General features: G+C 38.0%; 1 protein-coding gene across 1 annotated transcript; it reads right to left on the bottom strand.

The window, feature by feature from the left end:
• Positions 1-10,246: 10,246 nt before the first annotated feature.
• On the bottom strand, positions 10,247-17,982 carry NPY5R (neuropeptide Y receptor Y5). Its single transcript, XM_040626118.1, has 2 exons — positions 17,941-17,982; positions 10,247-11,906 (listed from the first exon to the last, which is right to left on the bottom strand). Exon 2 carries the CDS (start codon positions 11,895-11,897, stop codon positions 10,557-10,559), a length of 1,341 nt encoding a protein of 446 aa, XP_040482052.1. The 5' UTR covers positions 11,898-11,906; positions 17,941-17,982; the 3' UTR covers positions 10,247-10,556.
• Positions 17,983-18,951: the final 969 nt, after the last annotated feature.

Genomic DNA, 18,951 nt, shown 5'->3' with positions numbered 1-18,951 from the left:
ATGTATCTTTACACCCAACCCCATATAGCTTAACATAACTGAGATTTTTTATAGCTAATAAACCTAATTAAAACATCAAACAAAAAAAGAAGTTGAAGAAAATAAATCTCCTTTTTGAAGATTTGGTCTCAAATCTCTATACCTTGCTGATGTTGGATGGCTTCTGGGTTTTACTTATAAGTTAAATCTTATGGTATCCATTTTTTATAGATCAAAATAGCTGCTGGTAATTTCATATGGTTAACCAATATATTTTTCTTTATACCTGAAGTTACTATAAGAAGAAACTTCCTCTTTAAAATTTTGTTAACATTGAAGTTGACTTTATATATATGTGTTTCCAGCTAAACAGTGAAATACTTGAATGAAAGTCAAAATTATCTGAGATAAAATAATTTTGAAAAGAAAGAGTATTCCTAGCACTGAAGAATAAGATGATGTGAATAAAAATTCACACTATGACATATAAATAAATTCAAATAACATTTTAAAATATAAATTTGATCTTAGGTTCCCAACAAAAAAATTACAAGGACAGTGAAAACTTAGAGCAGTGTAATAATCCAGTGGTTTCTATATATTAATGAAAACAAACATCTGGCTCTTTGGATATATGGTTTCCTCACACTTATAAGAAAATCAACTGGCATTAGACATTCTACTGCTCCCTATATTTAATGGCATTAATTATAAACTGTGGCTTTATAAATCCAAATGTGAGCAACTGAAATAGGTGGCACTGTTAAAAGTAAATCCAAGCATGTTTTTCCAGGTCCTGGAGAATTCTTCCTTCTCTTGGGCTTTCTGGTTGGTTCAAGGAAGTTCCAGCAACTATACCTGTTCATGATGTAGTTGACACTGATGCTTGGCGGGAACTGTGGTGTGGAAAAAGGCAGGGGCTTATTCTCGTGTTACTCTAGCCAGATAGCTAGGGTGGGGAGTCTGTTATTTAGCTTGCTCTTCCTGCCCTTGTCATCACACCAGAAAGGTGGGCTTACTGAGCGGAAAATGATCGTGAAAATTATTTGCGATAGGGGCGCCTGGGTGGCTCAGTCATTAAGCTTTTGCCTTCGGCTCAGGGTGTGATCCCAGGGTCCTGGGATCGAGCCCCCCTTGGGCTCCCTGCTCAGCGGGAAGCCTGCTTCTTCCTCTCCCACTCCCCCTGCTTGTGTTCCCTCTCTCACTGGCTATCTCTCTGTCAAATAAAGAAATAAAATCTTAAAAAAATTATTTGCAATAACCAGAAAAGAGAAAATGATATGCTTCTGCAACACCTACTTTATCGAAAGCATAAATCAAAGGAAATACACAAAAGATTTTAAAAAATAACAATACTTAAAAGCGTTAAGAATTAATCAATAATTATGTTTCATAATAAAATGAAATAAAAAGTGCCCAGGGGCCCCTGAGTGGCACAGTTGCTTAGGCACCTGCCTTCTGCTCAGGTCATGATCAGAGGGTCCTGGGATCGAGCCCCGTGTGTGGCTCCCTGCTCAGCGGGGATTCTGTTTCTCTCTCTGCCCCTCCCCCCACTCTTGCTCTCTTTCTCTCTCTCTTTCTCAAATAAAGACATAAAGTCTTTAATAGAAAAACATGTCTTAATCTTGTTGTTGGAAACGGAGTAGAATGAGTATACTGCAGGTGAGTTGGCTTTTTTCTTAGGTAGTTAAAATTTTCTGTAGCTACCTGAAAATGACATGGTGGAAATATCAGTGTCTGGTATTAACCACTGCAAACCTTTCATCATCCACCTAAGTAGTAAGAGGGCTTTTCTCTACCACTCCTTACTGTTACCTGGCATAGCGTACTCAAGTTAATAAACATTCCTACTTTATCAAGAGTCTAAGTAAGTGTGTTTTTAAAAACAGTAAGTTTTCCAAAGTGAAAAAGGGATAACGAAGTCAGGTGGACATTATCTTTGGATGACCTGTGTCTCTATGTCACCCTTCCCCCATCTCTATTACTTTTGATTACACATCAAATTACTGCAGCTTTTAAAATATTTGCAAATAGAATGAGAACATTCTAGCTATTTATGCATGCCTGAAGTGATCTGTCTTGTTGGAGGACAGGAAGCAAAGACACTTCGGTTTGGTAAAGTATAGACAGAGTAGACATATATTCCTTTAAGCATTTAGAAATGGAAGGGAGAGTCTAAATTCAAGCATCAGCTGTCTAAACCCTGAGATCATCAGTATGGTGTTACTGTTTCTGACAAAATCTCTTAGGAAAACAGAGTTAGATTCCATTTAAACCAAATCTTTTCATTATCATGTTCTAATAAGTCAAAGAAGGAAACGCTTTCTGGTAAGAATCCTATTCTTTAAGGAAAATCATCAAAATGAGGGCAGGGAGCAATCTGTCACAGCTTTAATCAGGGTGCACAATAGAACAGGAGAAAAAGGTGTAGGAAAAGTGTAACAGAAAACAATGAAACAAAAGATGCTTGGTTAACTCTAGGAGAAAAGAGGTGAGACGGATCAATTGGAGGAAGAGGACTTCAAATCAGTTATTATTGAGTGTGGGAAGCCTGACTCAGTGGATTTGAATGGAGAAAAAAGCAAATAATCAAAAAGCACAAGATTATAGTGAGCAGCTTTGCCCCTTTCTCTCCTAACGCCTTGAATTGCCACCAAAACTCTTTTAGCTCAGCACTCTGTACATATACACAACAGAAGTATTTATAGATCTGCCAAAGCTACTGCTCAATGTGACCTTTTATTTTATTTTATTTTATTCTATTTTATTTTGTTTTATTTTATTTTATTTTATGGGAAAGAGGAGTATTATTTTTAATGAGCTTTAACAATATTCACTGTATCTCTAGAGAGATTTAGATTTTTTTTTTTACATCTAACACATATCTTAACTTACTTTAAAATAAGTTAGAGTAACTTTACAAATTCACAAATGAAAATTATACTTTTAATGGTAGGTAAATATTAACCTATAGATTAAGATGCAACTAAATATTTGTGAAGTCAATCATATACCAAAAAACAAAAACAAACAAACAAACAAACAAACAAAAACCCTGCTTTCATAACCTGATGTTTCAGATTATTTCAGTTTGCGCTTCATATGTTAAACTTTTTAATAAATATTTTTGCATTTTGATTCTAGAGATTCTATTTAGAGCACTTCACTCCAACGGTTTTTTCATGGATTTAGATAATCTTTATTTCCAATAAACCAAACACCAAATAAGCCCAACTATTTTCCATTTTAACAATGTTTTTGTTAGTTGTAGAGACATCTTAATTGGCTATATAAAATTTTAAATTAGATAATGCAACTTTTAAAGCTGTTAAATAGCATCTTGAGACAAATTTGCAGAACTTATGTTCATCCTTCTCACTAACTTCTGGTTTAATACAGTGTTCCTTATGCTTCTATGAAACAATAGCCCATGTGAAACAACTTGAGCAAAAGACTAAAAACAGTTACAAACTTTATAATGGTAAAAAGTACCACTGTGGTTTCAAGTTTTCAGCTGACTTACTGTGTTACCAGCATGCTCTTCTGGCTTACACCCCTACCATGATCTTTGACTCAGTATGCATGTAGGCTCTTTCAAAACTGTGCTGTTAAAAGAAAAGAGATTGATTACATAATAAATATTATTTTAATAAACACTTGAACAGCACCTGTTAGTATCTTTAATGATTTCAATGTCCCAAAACCCTTCCATGAATTCCATGAATGTCTATAGACCACAATAAGGATACACTGGGTCGAAGCAGTACCAGACAACCCTGTCTTTGAAGGTGAGGTTGCAAAGGAAACCATTCACGTAAAGTGCCTTCTGTGTGTTGTTGATGATGACGAAGATGATGATCAATGACTACTCTATCATGCTAAATACTAGCTTTGTGCTGTTAAGTGCTGTTTCAATTCAGTTTGTTTGAAGACATACTAGAGAGTGTGCCTCGTTTAGAGAATCAACTGGAGCGTGATCAACAATAATGCTGCTCTGTTCTGCCTTCTCGTCCTCCAGGGAAGACGCTGATCACCAGTCATCGCACCCCTCCCTCCAGAGACCAGAGGAGCCTTTACAAACCCTCCTACGTGGGGTCCAAGCAGCCAAGACTAATTTTGACTATGCCTGACAAAAGTGATTGCCATTCTTGAGGTCTTATCTAAGGATTAGGGAGTTTAAATGACAGTTTATTCACTGAACTAAAATCCAAGAAAAGGATGTGAAGTTTAGAGCTAGGAGAGAATTAGGACATTTAGAAGTGCGTGACACACCTACTATGACTCTTTTTAAATACATACATGTATACACAAGGGATAAAGAGATTATTCAAAGAAATTATTTACTAAAATATGGTTGATGGGGAGTAAGTAAGTAGTAGGTATATAGATTATATAACTTCAAGCCTTTATTCAAAACTCTGAAGTCAGGTGTGTTTAGAAAAAAATTAATATCAGGATATCATACCTTCTATTATTTACTACTTTCAGTATGGCCTGGAATAGCATTCTATAATAAAAAATATTAATATTTCTGCAACAAAATGCATTAATATATCTACGAAGGGTTATAAATAAATCTTACACGTAGCTTTGTGTAAGTTTAGATCCTATCAGGTCAGTAATTGTAGGTAAGAATTTGTTGACATGTATTTAGGATGGAATACTATGAATAAGAAGATTTTAATGTATGATGTGTAAGAAGAGTACAGTCATAATATGTTGGCATTCTTTTATCACAGATAAGATGAAATATGTTTTTGGTCTCTGCCCCTGTTCCTGACACAAAGCTACTAAAACCCTTGTAGTTTCCTGAGTGATCGCGTTGTTAAGAGGTTCTTACACGGAGCTCCTAAATCCCTTGGAATTTCCTGGATGAGAGAAATGTCTTATGTTCTAATGAGGCAACTCTTGGTAGGCTCCTGGATAGCTTCAGGATAGGGGCTAGTCACCAGAAACAACACGCCATGATTATTAGAAGCTTGGAACTTTCAGAGGCCCCTGGGTGGCTCAATTGATTAAGTGGCAGACTCTTGATTTCGCTTAGGTGATGATCTCCCGGTTATGAGAACTTTGGGCTCCACAGGCTCCAGCCTCAGCACCTAGCCTGCCTGAGATTCTCTCTCTTCCTCTAACTGTGCTGCTCCCCCCCACCCCACCACGCATACTCCCTCCCTCTTTTTAAAAAAAGAAAAAAGAAGCTTGGAATGTTCAGACTCACCTCCCATCCTCAGGGGAGGTGAGAGGGGCTAGGAATTGAGGGAATAATTGGTCATGCATGCATGAGGAAACCTCCATAAAAATCTCTATTGGTTTGCAGAGTTTCTGCATTGGTGAATGCATTCACCTGTCGGGAGAGTGGCACACCCCAACTCCATGGGACAGAAGCTCCTAGGCTTGGGACCCTTCTAGACCTCTTCTCATGTACATCTTCATCTGGGTGTTTATCTGTATACTATATAATATCCTTTATAATAAACCAATAAATGTAAATAAAGAATTTCCCTGAGTTCTGTGAGCCATTATAGCAAATTATCAAACTTGAAGAGGGATTGTGGGAACCCCAAGTTTATAGTCAATTGGTTGACAGCATGAGATTTACAAGTGTCTGAAGTGGGAGCAGTTTTGTGGGATTGAGCCCTTGCCTGTGAGATCTGTGCTAATTCCAGGTAGTTAGTGTCAGAATTGAAATAAATTGTAGAACACCCAACTAATATCCCAAGAGTTGGAGAATTGGTGGTTGGTGTGAGGGAAAACCCCACACATTTGGTGTCAAAATGTTCTGTGGGTAGAGAAACAGTTTTCCTTAAATCACTATCCTCAAAAGCATTTCTGTGGTAAATTTAAGAGTCGTGCAGGACTCTGGCCGCCTTACTCCATGAAAAAGTTACTTCTTAAATTATTTAGGTTCTATATTATACTATTTAGCTCTTGAAATTCAATGCCTAGTGTACCTTCTGAGGGAAAGGAAGAGAGATTTGAAATCTATAGTTGAGAAACTCTCATTCTCTCAAATTTTCTCTTTATCGTTTATGATTTAGAATGTGCATAATGGAGTTCCACATCTGATGTAGGTAAGTAGCTTCTATTGGACCTGATCTCCCCACAGATAACAATCATAAATACTAGGCTAGGAAAAAAATAATAATGACCCAGAACCAACTTGCAGAAGCTTCCACTGGCCAAAGATGAAACTATTCGAGCTTCTTCAATAATGACAATAAAGACAATGGATCCAAACCCTACAAGTGTGTTTAAATCCATGAGCTGGTCACTTTCTGACGTCCAGAAAATACACAGATGATATTAAGCATTCATCTTCTCTTTCCTGAAAGAACTACTCGATTGAATAGCCAAATAATGGATAAAGGAGAGTATCTTTTCATTTATGTAGTTAATGTAAGAAATGTAAAAGAAATTATGGAATTAAAACGTACATACACACACATATGTGTGCTTCATGTTTTATTTGTGTATCTAGATAGATAGACAGATAGATGATATATATTAAGCACTCATGTTTGCTGGCATCATAGAAAAAGACAGAGGAACATAGTCTCTTCTCATAGCTAGAGTGATCCTTTTAAATGGAAGTCATATTTTATCCTATCTCTGGTCAAAATCCACAATAGCTCTCAATTTTCTGAAGAGTAAAAATCAACGTCCTTCCGAATGCCTGAAAGAACCTATGAGAGCTGTCCTTGAATTAGCTCCTTATCTAATTTCTCTCTCTTGACTGTATTCCTGCTACAGTGATTTCATTCCTGTTCTTTAACGCTTGAAGTATGCTCCAACTTCAAGCCCTCTGCATTGGCTGTATTTTCTGCTTGGAGTGCTCCTTTTCCTTACTGCCACAGAGCTAACTCCTTGCCTTTTTCAAATCTTTGCACAAAAGTTATCTTCTCAATGAAGATTATGCATGCATCTCGTTAGAAATTACCTCCAACTCTCCTGCTTCTCCTGCCAAATGCTAACCCTTTCTGACTCTCCTCTTTATTATCCTAAGGCTCTTATCATTACTCATATTCAGTACTATATTGTTATGAGTTGAACTGCGCCCCCCATCTCCCACAAAAGACATGCTGAAATCCTAACCCCAGGACCTCAGAATGTGACCTTACTTGGAAATAGGGTCTTGCAAATGTTATTAGTTAAATTAGGATGAGGTCTTACTGGAATAGAGACAAGGGTGGGGGCTACTCCAACATGATTGGTGTCCTTATAAGGAAGAGGAAAACGTGAACATAGAGACACAGGGAAAACGATGAAGGCAAAGATGAGTTATGCACCTGCAAAAACCACCAAAGATCACTGGTTAACCCTGAAGCTAGGAAGGCAAGGAAGGATTCCTCTGTGAGTTTTCACTGGAGTGTTGCCCTGTGGACACATTGATTTCAGATTTTTAGCCTTCAGAACTGTCAGACAATAATTTCTGTTGTTTTAAGCCACCCAGCTTGTGGCACTTTGTTAAGGCTGCCTTAGGAAATGAATACATCTATCTGTATACTATGTAGTTACTGCCTAATTCAGTTTTTATTGTTCTTATTGCTTATTGCTTGTCCACCTCCTGCCACTGACTCCCCTCTTCCCATAAGGCAAACATAAAATAGCAGGGATCCTTCTCATTGCTATTTCGAAAGCACCTACAAGAGTTCCTGGCCCACAGCAGGCACTCGATACTATCCAAATGAAGTAATCCTTGTATACATTTCTTCATCATTTAATCATTTTAGTTGCTCTTTGTGCATTTCCCAGTTGTTGTTTTCATTTAGTGTTTTATTGCCCACAGTAACGGGCGACATAGCCAGCAGGAATAATTTAAATAAGCACCAAAACTCAATTTAACATCTCTTCTGAAATAAATATTTTACAATAATTGTTAAAAATAATGAGGTTGACTGCTTATAATTTCATCTCTATTTATTTCCCCTAGCCATGCTTTGTGAAGGAGCTATGGAACAATAATCAAGTCAGATACCAGAAGAGAATAGGGGAGTTAAGATAATCAGCTCTTGGACAATGGAGAGTTGATTGAGCATACATTGTTCAACTCCCTAACCAAGTCTCCATAGAAATGATCATTCATAACAAACTTCCAAAACCATTATCCCCCCGTCCCTCCTCCCACCACCCTTAATGACTTCTATCCTCCAATCTGTTTAGACTTCTCAACTTTCAATTATTAAGAACACCTAGCCCCTTCTGGTTAGGGTAGAGAAATTGCTTCCTTTGAGTTCAATAGTTGAAAAGCTCCAAATTAGTTTATCCATTTTAAGTAAACTCATCTCTCAGCAAGCATAAAATCTGTGAAGTTTGACAGGTATTTTACATTAACTAATGTAAGTTACTGTACCAGGATAAACTACCCCTCTACATGTTTATATTTGCACTTACCAGGGAGTTCACTTCCACAGACACTAAAATTAAACCTTGAAAACTGACTGCCCCAGTGAAAGTGAAAATACCTATTGCTTTTAAAAATAAGAGGTCCTTCTTCAACTTAGACTTTTTTGGTCTTGGTCTGGAGTACAACAACAGTCTTGAAGCTAAGCACTGTGAGGGGCAAAGGTTTTAAATCACAAAAGCTTCCTCTTCCAAAAGCAAACCTTGATGTCCTGAACATAGTTCTACTGCAAGCCACAGTGAAGAAAAAAACGAAGATCTAGGGGACATTCTTGGTAGGGAGTACAGGCCCTTAGAATAAAAAGGAGAGAAAGAGAAAGAGAAAAGTAAAAGAGAAAAACAAGAGTGAACCAGTTCTTTCACTTTTTCTACCTGTTGTCCCAAAAACTTGGAGTGGACACTCATATAGACCAGACAGATCGGAGAAGCCGAAAGTAGAGGGGAATGTACTGAGTTCCATATTTAAAAATCTAGAAAGAGAGTGAAAAACAGAACACTTTTGTAGCAATATAGGGTGAACACAACAGCAGATATGTCAGCATATAGTGTTTGGGCAGAGAAGGCCTCAGTACTCCCATGCTGCCTGCCTCAGATCTTAGTGATCGATGTGAGGAGTAGAATTTCATAAGCTCCTGCAGAGTTCTTGGTTGTGAATTTAAAGTTTCTCAATAGTTGCCAGACTTGGCAGGTACAAAACCAATAGAGCAGACAGTTTAGGCTCGGAATAAAATGGAGGACATGGCTGAGTCTCCATGCAACCACACAGTCAATGAAATGTCAGCAGGGGTGGACTGGGGCTGGACTCTCAGCTCCTGACCTTGCTGAGAACAGGCCATACATTATACAGGCAGACATAACATGGAGACCATGTTAGCAAGAGAATTACTCCTCAGCTGGGGTTCAGTGGGGCCAGCATAGGGCACCATGTTGACCAGCACCATTTCAGGTTTCCCCATGTGTAGACAACATCAAGGAAAGGAGGAGGGTGTGTGAAGGAAAGCCCCCATAGAGATTCTGGATTTTCAATAGATTAGATAAGTACCAGAATTATCTATTTGCAAACCTAAAATGTTCCTTGTTTTGTTTTGTTTTGTTTTATTGCTTTTCTTTGTGGACAGGAAATAATACAAGGGAGGGTTAAACCAGTTATAGGAACTGAAGACAGCAATGCTGTTTTGTACATATGAGCCGTTTGTGAAAATATTAAACGGTTTTCAGGGACTCAGTTTTTCAAAAAGCTGTCTGAAATGAAAAAAATTTTAATTGAAAGATTTAGTAAGATAGCATATGAGACCTTGGTACTGAAATAGCACAAAGTCTATCAATAATTCTATATCTTGACCAAAAAAATTAACCTTTCTTTCCCCCTGTGGACACTTGAAGTATTTTTAAATTATTTAATATTTGAAAATACAGATACTTATTTATACTTCACATTTTAGATTATAAAAGATGCATATGAAAACAATTTTTCTTTGATAGTGTTAATGTGGTATAAGACTAGAAAAGATTTAAAACCTACTTTTATTTGGTAAATTAATTGTGTGTTACTATATAGTGGGGGCAAATGAACAATTTCACCAATTATCAATAACAGGAAATCAGCATTTTCCTGCCAAAACTGTACCCAATGCTTACAATTATAATCATGACTTGGGCATACATCTGTCACTTGTTATGATTTGCTAAGCATACTGAATGTTTTCTGTATTTTCACAAGCTAACTATTAAGAAGCCTGTGAAGTAGAAATGAAGATAAATAGGTAATATATATTCCTCATATTTGAAATGAAATGATCCTCAGGAAAAATATTTTTGTTTATAATTTTGAACAAAAAAATACCGAGCTGGTTAGATACAACTTTTATTTTAAACAAAAATTACAATTCATTTGTTTAAGAGACAAGATGAAATGAAAGTTAATATAACTACTTCTTCAAGTGAAATTACAGATTGCGTTGACACAGTCTTTATACAACTAAATGAATTCATCATACTATATATAATCACACATTGAAGTTATCTTCCACATATTATGAATTGACATTCAAATTCAGAACTCTGATACATAAATGAAATTTTACGTTACTAAAATTTGTTTATTATACATACAGAGTTATTGTGACTGTGTTTTAGATGATCCCAACATTTGTTCTTTCCTTGGTAAACATTCAGAATTATGACATGTGAAGACACTGTATAAGGGAAATTAAATCAGCTTTGATCCCATTATTAAGAAAACCATACAGAATAGGATTAAGGCAACAGGACATCATGCCTAACAAATGACAAATGCAATACACCAACTTGAAATGCCTGTTTGAAATAAGGTTATCATTAAAATCAGTTACCACATGGAAAAGGTGCAGCGGCATCCAGCTAACAGCAAACACTAATATCAATATGGTCAGTCTATAGAAAACGCTTCGAGATCTCTTTTTGATTCTCATGATAGAACGGTTTACTCTCATTTCATGAACATCTGAGTTTTCTTCAGGTTTCATCTCAAAGCAGGTGGGGACCCTTGGTATGAACTTACTGGATGAAGAGGGTTGACTTTTTACAGAACCAAAGTTTTCTGGAAGCATTCTTGAATGGTTCTCTTGAGGAGGTCTTGCTGGAGCAGGTAACACACATGCTGTCTTCTTGCTGTATCTTCTTCTGTGTTTTCTGATGAATGAATAGCTCCATTTATGGCTGCTGGAAAGTTTCACCTGAGGCCCACTCTTTTTGAATGGATGAAGAGTTAAGTTGATCATCTCATTTTCTTCTAGTTTGTTTTCTTTGTTGGACAACCCACAGCTTATACTCCTGCAGACACTGGTATGACTTACAGTGAGACACACCAAGGGCAGAATATACTGAACTAGCAATAAAGAGATAGTAAAAGCAATTCTGTATGAATCAGATGGCCACGACTCCACACATAAATACCTGCTGCTCAGCAATGCTGAGCCAAATGTTTCCTGAAGTTCCACCAGACTGTGAAACACTGGAAGGGGAGAGCAAATTGCAAAACCTAGTGTCCACACGGTAGCAATCAGGAAGTAGCCATGGTTTGCTGTTAAATTATTAGATATAGGATGTTTTATCATATGATACCTGACAATGGCAATTGATATTAGAATTAAAGTTGAAACCAGAACAGACACACATTGAAGAAAAGGCATAATATGACACATGACTTTGCCAAACATCCACTGATCCAGTAAGACAGAGGTCAGTGTGAAAGGGGAGCAAAAGAGCACAACCAAAATATCAGAGAAGGCCAAATTTCCTATAAGGAAGTTGACTGTCGTTTTCTGATTACGCTTTCTCATGAGAGCCATTAAAATAAGTAGATTGCCCATAAAACCAAGAAGACTTACAAATGTGTAAAGTCCAATCAGAAAATACTGCAAGTCATCCACACTGCTTTTATAGTCATCCCAGACTGGAAAATCAGAATTTCGAGTGGCAGCAGTATTGTTCTCAGTGGCAAGGGTTTTGTTGTAAAAATCCTGGAGTTCTAAATCCATATTAAAGCCCTGCTTGGAATAAAAAGACATTAGTTAACAACTTAAAAAAAATTACATGACTACTATAAATTAATCCACTGAGAGGGAAACTAAATTTAAAAATTTGTTCCCATACCTTATTAATCTCCTAAACAAAGTTCCACAAGGTCTTTAATTGGTTCCAAGTGCAGAGCAAATACCAGCCAATAACAATTACAGTAAGTCTAAGTCTATCATCATTTCTATGGTGTGTTAACTTGTGTTAAAACAGCAGACTTTGTTTTTTAGATTTACATAGACATAATGAAAGGGAAGGAAAAGGCAAATGTATATAAGAACTTTAAGATATCTAATTTACAATAGCGCATTACTATTAATTGTCTAGTCAATGTACTTATTCATGGTGTGGTCACATAATCCTATCTTAAACATTCATTCTTTTCCAACTTCAATCAAGGTCAAACTTAAAAGTCACCTATCCTGAAGTATTCCTTGGTCTAGACACTCAATTGGAATCGATGTCCTCTTTGGAGCCCCCATACTGCTCTGTTTATAGCCGTGTGATGCTATATGTCGCAATTTGCTTTGCAATATAATTAAAATACATAGCAGCCTACCTCATCTATTTGTAAGCAATGGAAAAGCAGAAAACTGTCCTTTATTCTTCGTGGTATCTACCACAATACATGGCCCAGTAACTTCACCACTGTAGGTGCTAAATAAATATTTATGGAAAAATGAAAAATTCAAACAAATGTCTAGTATCTTAAATATTATCTAGCTCATGCATGTTCAAATGTAAGCTTTCAAGCATAGAAACACTATCCCAGGACTTAGGTCTATACAGTAGGCACTTACTATGTGTTTATCAAGCTGTACTGTTGACTATGTGTGCACAATGCTAGATGGCAAAATCATTCCATAATCAATTCTTAGTCCTTTGAGATGTGCCAGATTATCATGAATCAAGATAGCCACTGACCAGCAGTCTGACAGTGTTTTTAAAACCAAAATTTACCTGTTTATTTTTTAATTTAAAAATTGAAAATAACTTTCAGCTTTAAAAGGAATGAATAAATTCATATTGTCTGAGGAAATCTTACATCTAAAGTTAAATGTAGAAGTAATACTAATATCATACCCCATAATAAGTTTTTTTTTCATTTCAAACAAAATTAACAATGCAATATTATTAATAGCACAATGGTATTTCTCATTTACTGCTACATATTGAGATTTGACAGGATTACAAAAAAGTAAGCACCACTATTTTTTTAACAAGAGTTTCCTATAGAATACTCAGGATAGCAATAGTTAATTAATTCTGATGAATATAGATGTTGTAATAGAGATCCTTATATAATGCAACTTTAAAAAGCATTTACACTACATATCAATTTATATTTATGTATGTATTTCTAGATCTACAGTTGGATAACTATGGTTAAAATTATAAAAATACATATATATTTAATTAATAGTGAATACTACTATCTTTAATTTATAAGAGACTTTTAGGTCCTGATCCAAAATATTTCAAAATAGAAAATCCTTTGTGTACATACATTCATTATCAGTAATTTTAACTTCAGGTTTATATACAGTAGGTCTCAGTAGGATGATACAGGCATCATTGTTCTATGAGAAAATTTGAAAGTTTAAGTTTTTCACAACTTCTACAACTGATTCTATGTTGATTAAATTACTTTCCAGGAACAAATTACATCCCTTTAAAGATAAACTAATTCATGAGCTCAGGGTCTTATTCATTCATTCTCAGACACCAGCCAACAATTTATATTGATATTGCCCCACGTTAAAAGGGGTAAGAGGTGCAAAAGTTACTCACATAATCTACTGAACCATCTTATTTTTCATATTACCAGTTAGTTAATGGCATCCCAGTAACTGCTCTGTATAGGTTCGTAAGCGTCTAATCAAAGTAGCTTTGGCTGGTTTTCCTGCCTAATTTCCTGGGTTCCATCTCCCTTGTTGAAATCCTATGTATACCGATAATGTGTACAGGTTATTTGTTACTGTGATCCTGCTCAGTTATTCTTCTTCTGACTCACTTTCTAGAGACAATCGGGTTTTTTTTTTTTGCTGTAGATCAGTGGCTATTGAGTACCTTTTCTACGACCAAGGTTAAGGAAGGACAAAAGAGAAATTGGGTAGTTGATTCTACAGTGGCTTTGTGCTTTCTTGGGACACATGACTAGAGGATGACACTCTTTTAAAGTAAAATATTACTGTCCAAAATTTTCTGAAGGAAGAGGAAATGCAGTATAATTTGTGGTAAGAGAAACAATGTGGTTTTGAATCTAAAATTCAGATTGACTCCAATGTAGTGGTTGGTCTTCTCAATTAGACTCTAATGGACACAAAGGAAAATGTCTTAATTCTTTTCATGCTGGAAATGGTGCTTAATAGAGTTATGTTGTACATAGTGGATGCTAAGTAAACACTTGTGACTCATCATTTTAAAAGTTAATTTAATTTTTCCCAGCTTTAAAATAACAGAAATGAATCATCCGGAGAATATAAGAAAGTTCAGAATAGTGTATGACTGTGTGTATATTAGGTATATATTGTATATGTCTGTTTATGTACACATATATATTGGAACCACTGAAATTAGACAGGTTTTCAAATGGCCCTAAAATGGAATAAGGTGATAAATCCATAGACAATGGGGATTGCTTAGCATTTTAAAATTTTAAATGAGATATTTTCAGTGATAAAGCAACATGAAACTAAAATAGCAAAAAATACTGACAACATTTGTTTTTAATTAAATGTAAAAGAAGTACATCAGATTGTGGTGTGTCACTAAAAATTTTCTATGATAATACATGCACAGAAAATACTGAATTTATTAAATTATAAAAACCACCACCTTGTTACTAAGCAGATCAAGGAAATGTCATCCTGAGTATTCACTGGACACTGGAAAAACTGAGGCCAACACTTCTTTGCCTCCCTAAAAAAACACTACTTAAATACAATTTTAAAGGGGAGGCTCCTTTTATTAATGAATAGCCAAGACAGATTAGTTGTTCCCTCCTTTGCTCATTCAACTAGCATTTATTGAACAATTAATGTGTGAGGTGCTCTGGTAGGCTCTGGCATAAAGATAACAAATACAAGATACTATGTGAGTAATGTTCTGAGGAGTTAATTCAAGGTTACACAATGAGTAATTACAAGTGCCTGAGGTATAAAAGGCCCTAAATGGATGATGAATGAATGAATGAGTGAGTGAATGAATGAATGAATGAATGACATTCTCCTGATTGCCAGCGATGGATTTTTTTCACCACAGCGTGAACACTTAACATTGTTGCTGAATATCATGGATGTTTATTTGCACCCATTGATAGATTGATAAATTATCATTTTTTCTTATGTTTTTTCCCCTCTTCTAACATTCATTCACTCATTCAACATTCATTTATTCATTTTATTTTGGTGTGACTGTAATCAACCTTGTGCTGCTCTCCCTCTAGCCCCAGGCCAACCCATCCCATCTACACGCAAACATACACATAATACCTAATGTACTCCACACTACATGAACATTTTGTGAATCTTTGCTCCAATAACTTCTTACAACTGGAGATATTGCAAATGGGGCGAGAGGGAAGGAATGGAATGCTTAGCTGTTTCTTTAACATGCCATCTTGTAGTGTGGGGGCCAAAGGCAGGATACCCAAAGTGGGCCACACAATAGCAGGTAGATTATTTTGAGCTGAAAATAATCAAGACCCAAAAAACTCAGGTAGAAACTTTGACCTCCCCACTAACTGCCTAAAAAAATTTTAGATAGTGGACCTGTACCAGGAAAAGAGCTATTTATAGGGATTCCTCTTTGCCTAAGAAACATCTGCACAACAGGGTAACCTTCATTTTCCAAACATCTCGTCTCACCTTCCTGCTAATGGTTTTCCTCCCTTACCCCTCTCCTTAGCTCAGGATGACATATATACCTCATTTTGCCTGTCTTTGGAATTTCCATGTCTGTGTAGATTCCCTGTAGGTAGGAACTAAATTTGATTTTCTTCTGTTAATCTGTCTCATGGAAATTTAATTCTTAGTCCAACTAGAAGAACTTTGGACAAAGAAAAATGCCCTCCTTCCTGACAGTAGCCAGGGGATATTTCAAGCAGTAGGAAATGTTGTCCAATAAGATTTGTCTTTTTTTTTAAATTGAAAATCAAAGGTAGAGAAACTACTTTAAAATGAAAGGGAAAAAAGCACAAAGGATTTCTTTTCTTAAATTTACCCCTTCACTTCCCTGAAAAGCATAATAAGCAAACCTATAATGAAATGTAGATCTGTTTAATAATTATCTGCTTTTCAACAAGTGTTATAATGAATACCGTACAATTTTATAAAACATGAATATTTTATACATAAGAGTAATGTAATATGTGTACTTTTCTTCATTTCAGAGTGCTAGAGAAATTATGAACTATAACCAGAAAGAATGTTTCAAAAATGAAATATTATTTTAGAAGAAATTTGATATTGACTATGTGAAACCTTTGTTCTGTTTACTTATGACATTTTCTTCTTTTATATCTAGTTTTAGCTCCCACCATCAGAATTCCCAGGCTGCAACATCAAACTTTAATCCTCAGAGTAAAAAGTGAAAAAAGTAAAAGTTTTTGTCAAACTGTGGTGACTTTTAAAAAGCAATGTCTTTGTAGACTTACTGTAATTTTCTGATATTGTAATTTTCTTATAAAAATTGATCTATAGCTGACACCAAGACAAATGAAATCTTCTGAATAGATCTTAGGTATGTTAAGTAGATAGTTTTAAAAAAGAATAATAAGAGGAACTACAGGGAACTCAAAGGATACTAAGAGACAGCTAATATAGTTAAAATAACTGTCCTTTGTTAGGATAATTTCCTGTCTTATGAAAATGCACATCTTTTCACAAAGAATGCCAATCACACACAAAAGAACAAAATACATGAATTTTTTCCCCTCTAGCTATGATAAAATATCAACTATTGCCTATTTTGCTATGATCCTGGAACAACGGCGAGGTTCCATGCTCTCAAATATTCCCATGATTTATTTTTAAAGCTAGAATCTGGCAAAATTTGAGTTGGAAAGATAAATACAGCTTTGCTCAGCTGACAAACACGCAGGCACGCGCCACCCTCTCTTAATTCTAACAGCAGAGTTTCTTTTCCCTTGAGAAATCTGAAATCTAAAATTGCATTCCGGCTCAAAATTCTGCTGAGAGCCTCAGGCTATTCCATGGTCTCGGCAAAGTCTTTCGACTTTAATCCAACACGCTGGTTCAGTTCCTTTAAAAGCTAAACTAAAGGTCTGTGAACTTGGGGATAAAAAATTCCTTGTTTCTGGAATTCAAGGTATATGGATGTATGGTACTGCTCGCATTTGTCCTAGGAGGCCACCTTGCAAACAGGAGCGCAAATCCGGGCGCGCGGCTGCCTCCGGGTCTGCGGCCAGCTGCGGGACTGCGCGGCAGGTGGACTGACCGAGTGGCGCCCGGTGGACCGCGCCCCGGGACCGCGCCAGAGCCCGCCTACGGCTGTGCACTAGCTGAGCACCCCGTGGGCTGCGGTTCCCCTGCCTTGGATGCCAGCCGGGCTGCCCCGGGGCTCGCCCCCCGGGGAAGCGCTAGGTCCCCGCAGAAACCCCTCCCGCTCGCTCCGGATCCAGCTCCAGCTCCAGCGCGGATTCCGGACACTCCTCCTAGATTCAGCCAGTGCCTGCCCCACCCCGGGTGAGTACTTGCCCCGCACGAAAGAATTCAGCTTCGTCCCTTCCCAGCTCTCCCTTCACGCCTAACAATTGCCTGTTCCTCCATCCCAAACCCCCCAGTTTTCCAGCCGCTCTACCTTTGGCTTCCCCACTCGCCCTCTCGCGAGTCCCGACTACCCCCGGGACCGGGGACCGGGGACAGGGGTGCGGCTCCCCGGCCCCGCGCGGACTCTCTGCCCCAGCCAGGAACGGCCTCGGCCCCTCCCTGCAGGCCCACCCTCGCGCGGAAGGGAGCGGCGGGGAGAGGCTGAATCCGGTACCTCGGGGCGCCCGGGCCGGTGCTGGTGCCTCGGCTCCCGGGAACTCGGTCGCTTCTGCGCCCGGGCGGCGGCGACTGCAGGGGGAGGACCTGGAGGTGGCGGTGGGGAAGAGGCGGGGGTAAGGAGGAAGGAGCGGGGAGCAGCGGGGGTTTTAGAGGCGCCTCGGGAACACGTGACTGCTCCCGGGACCCCGGAGACCCTGCTCTAGGGCGCCTGCTCCGCGACAGCCTCTCCCAAGCCCGGGTTCGGGGCATCCCAGCCCCTACCTTGCTGTTTGGGGCCCCGGGGAGAAGCTGCAGCCCTCGAGATGGCACCCCGTCACTCTGGCCTCTGGTTCCCGGCCGAGGCCAAGTTAACTTGCCGAGCAGGAAGATTTTTGCCAGTTCTGTCCCCAGCCTGGTGAAGGGAACTCGGAGTCTTGAGCTGATGTGGGAGCGAGCGCAGGGGGACCTCTAAGAGCTTAGGCTACATGAGAAAAAGCTTCAAGGCCCAGGTTTTCTCTTTGTTTGAAAAAATAAAAACCAAAACAGAGCGCTGCTCTTTTCGCACCTTTTTGGAATGAGGAAGGGAGAAGTCTAAGCAGGGAGGTTGATCCGAGGGAGCGGGGGACACAAAGGGTCAGAGATTTGATGCACCTCGAAGAACAGGAAAAAGGATTTATTCCCATTGCTAAAGAGAAGTAGTTGTGGGCGTGGGCAAGCGGCGTGGAGCTGAGGAGTGAGGTTGAAATGGAATTCACGTTTCCCAGGACTGTTGAGTAACAAACATAAAGAAGATTGGGGGGTAAAAAGAGTTGTCATAGGTTAAAAAAAAAAAAAAAAAGACAACAATCAAAAAAGCACTACAAAATTTGGCCCTCTCTTTCTCCTGAACGTGATTTCTATCCCCAGTGTTTCCAAATCTGAATTGCAGGTTTGCCTTATTTTTGTTAGGTAGGTATTTTGTTAGGCAGGTATTTTAGGTTTCTCTGTGCTCTGTGTCTGTGTATGTGTGTGTGTGTGTGTGTGTGTG

Source organism: Ursus maritimus, unplaced genomic scaffold (genome assembly GCF_017311325.1).
Source record: "Ursus maritimus isolate PB19 unplaced genomic scaffold, ASM1731132v1 scaffold_11, whole genome shotgun sequence".
Lineage (NCBI taxonomy): Eukaryota > Metazoa > Chordata > Mammalia > Carnivora > Ursidae > Ursus > Ursus maritimus.
This window is presented reverse-complemented; position numbering and strand designations above follow the sequence as displayed.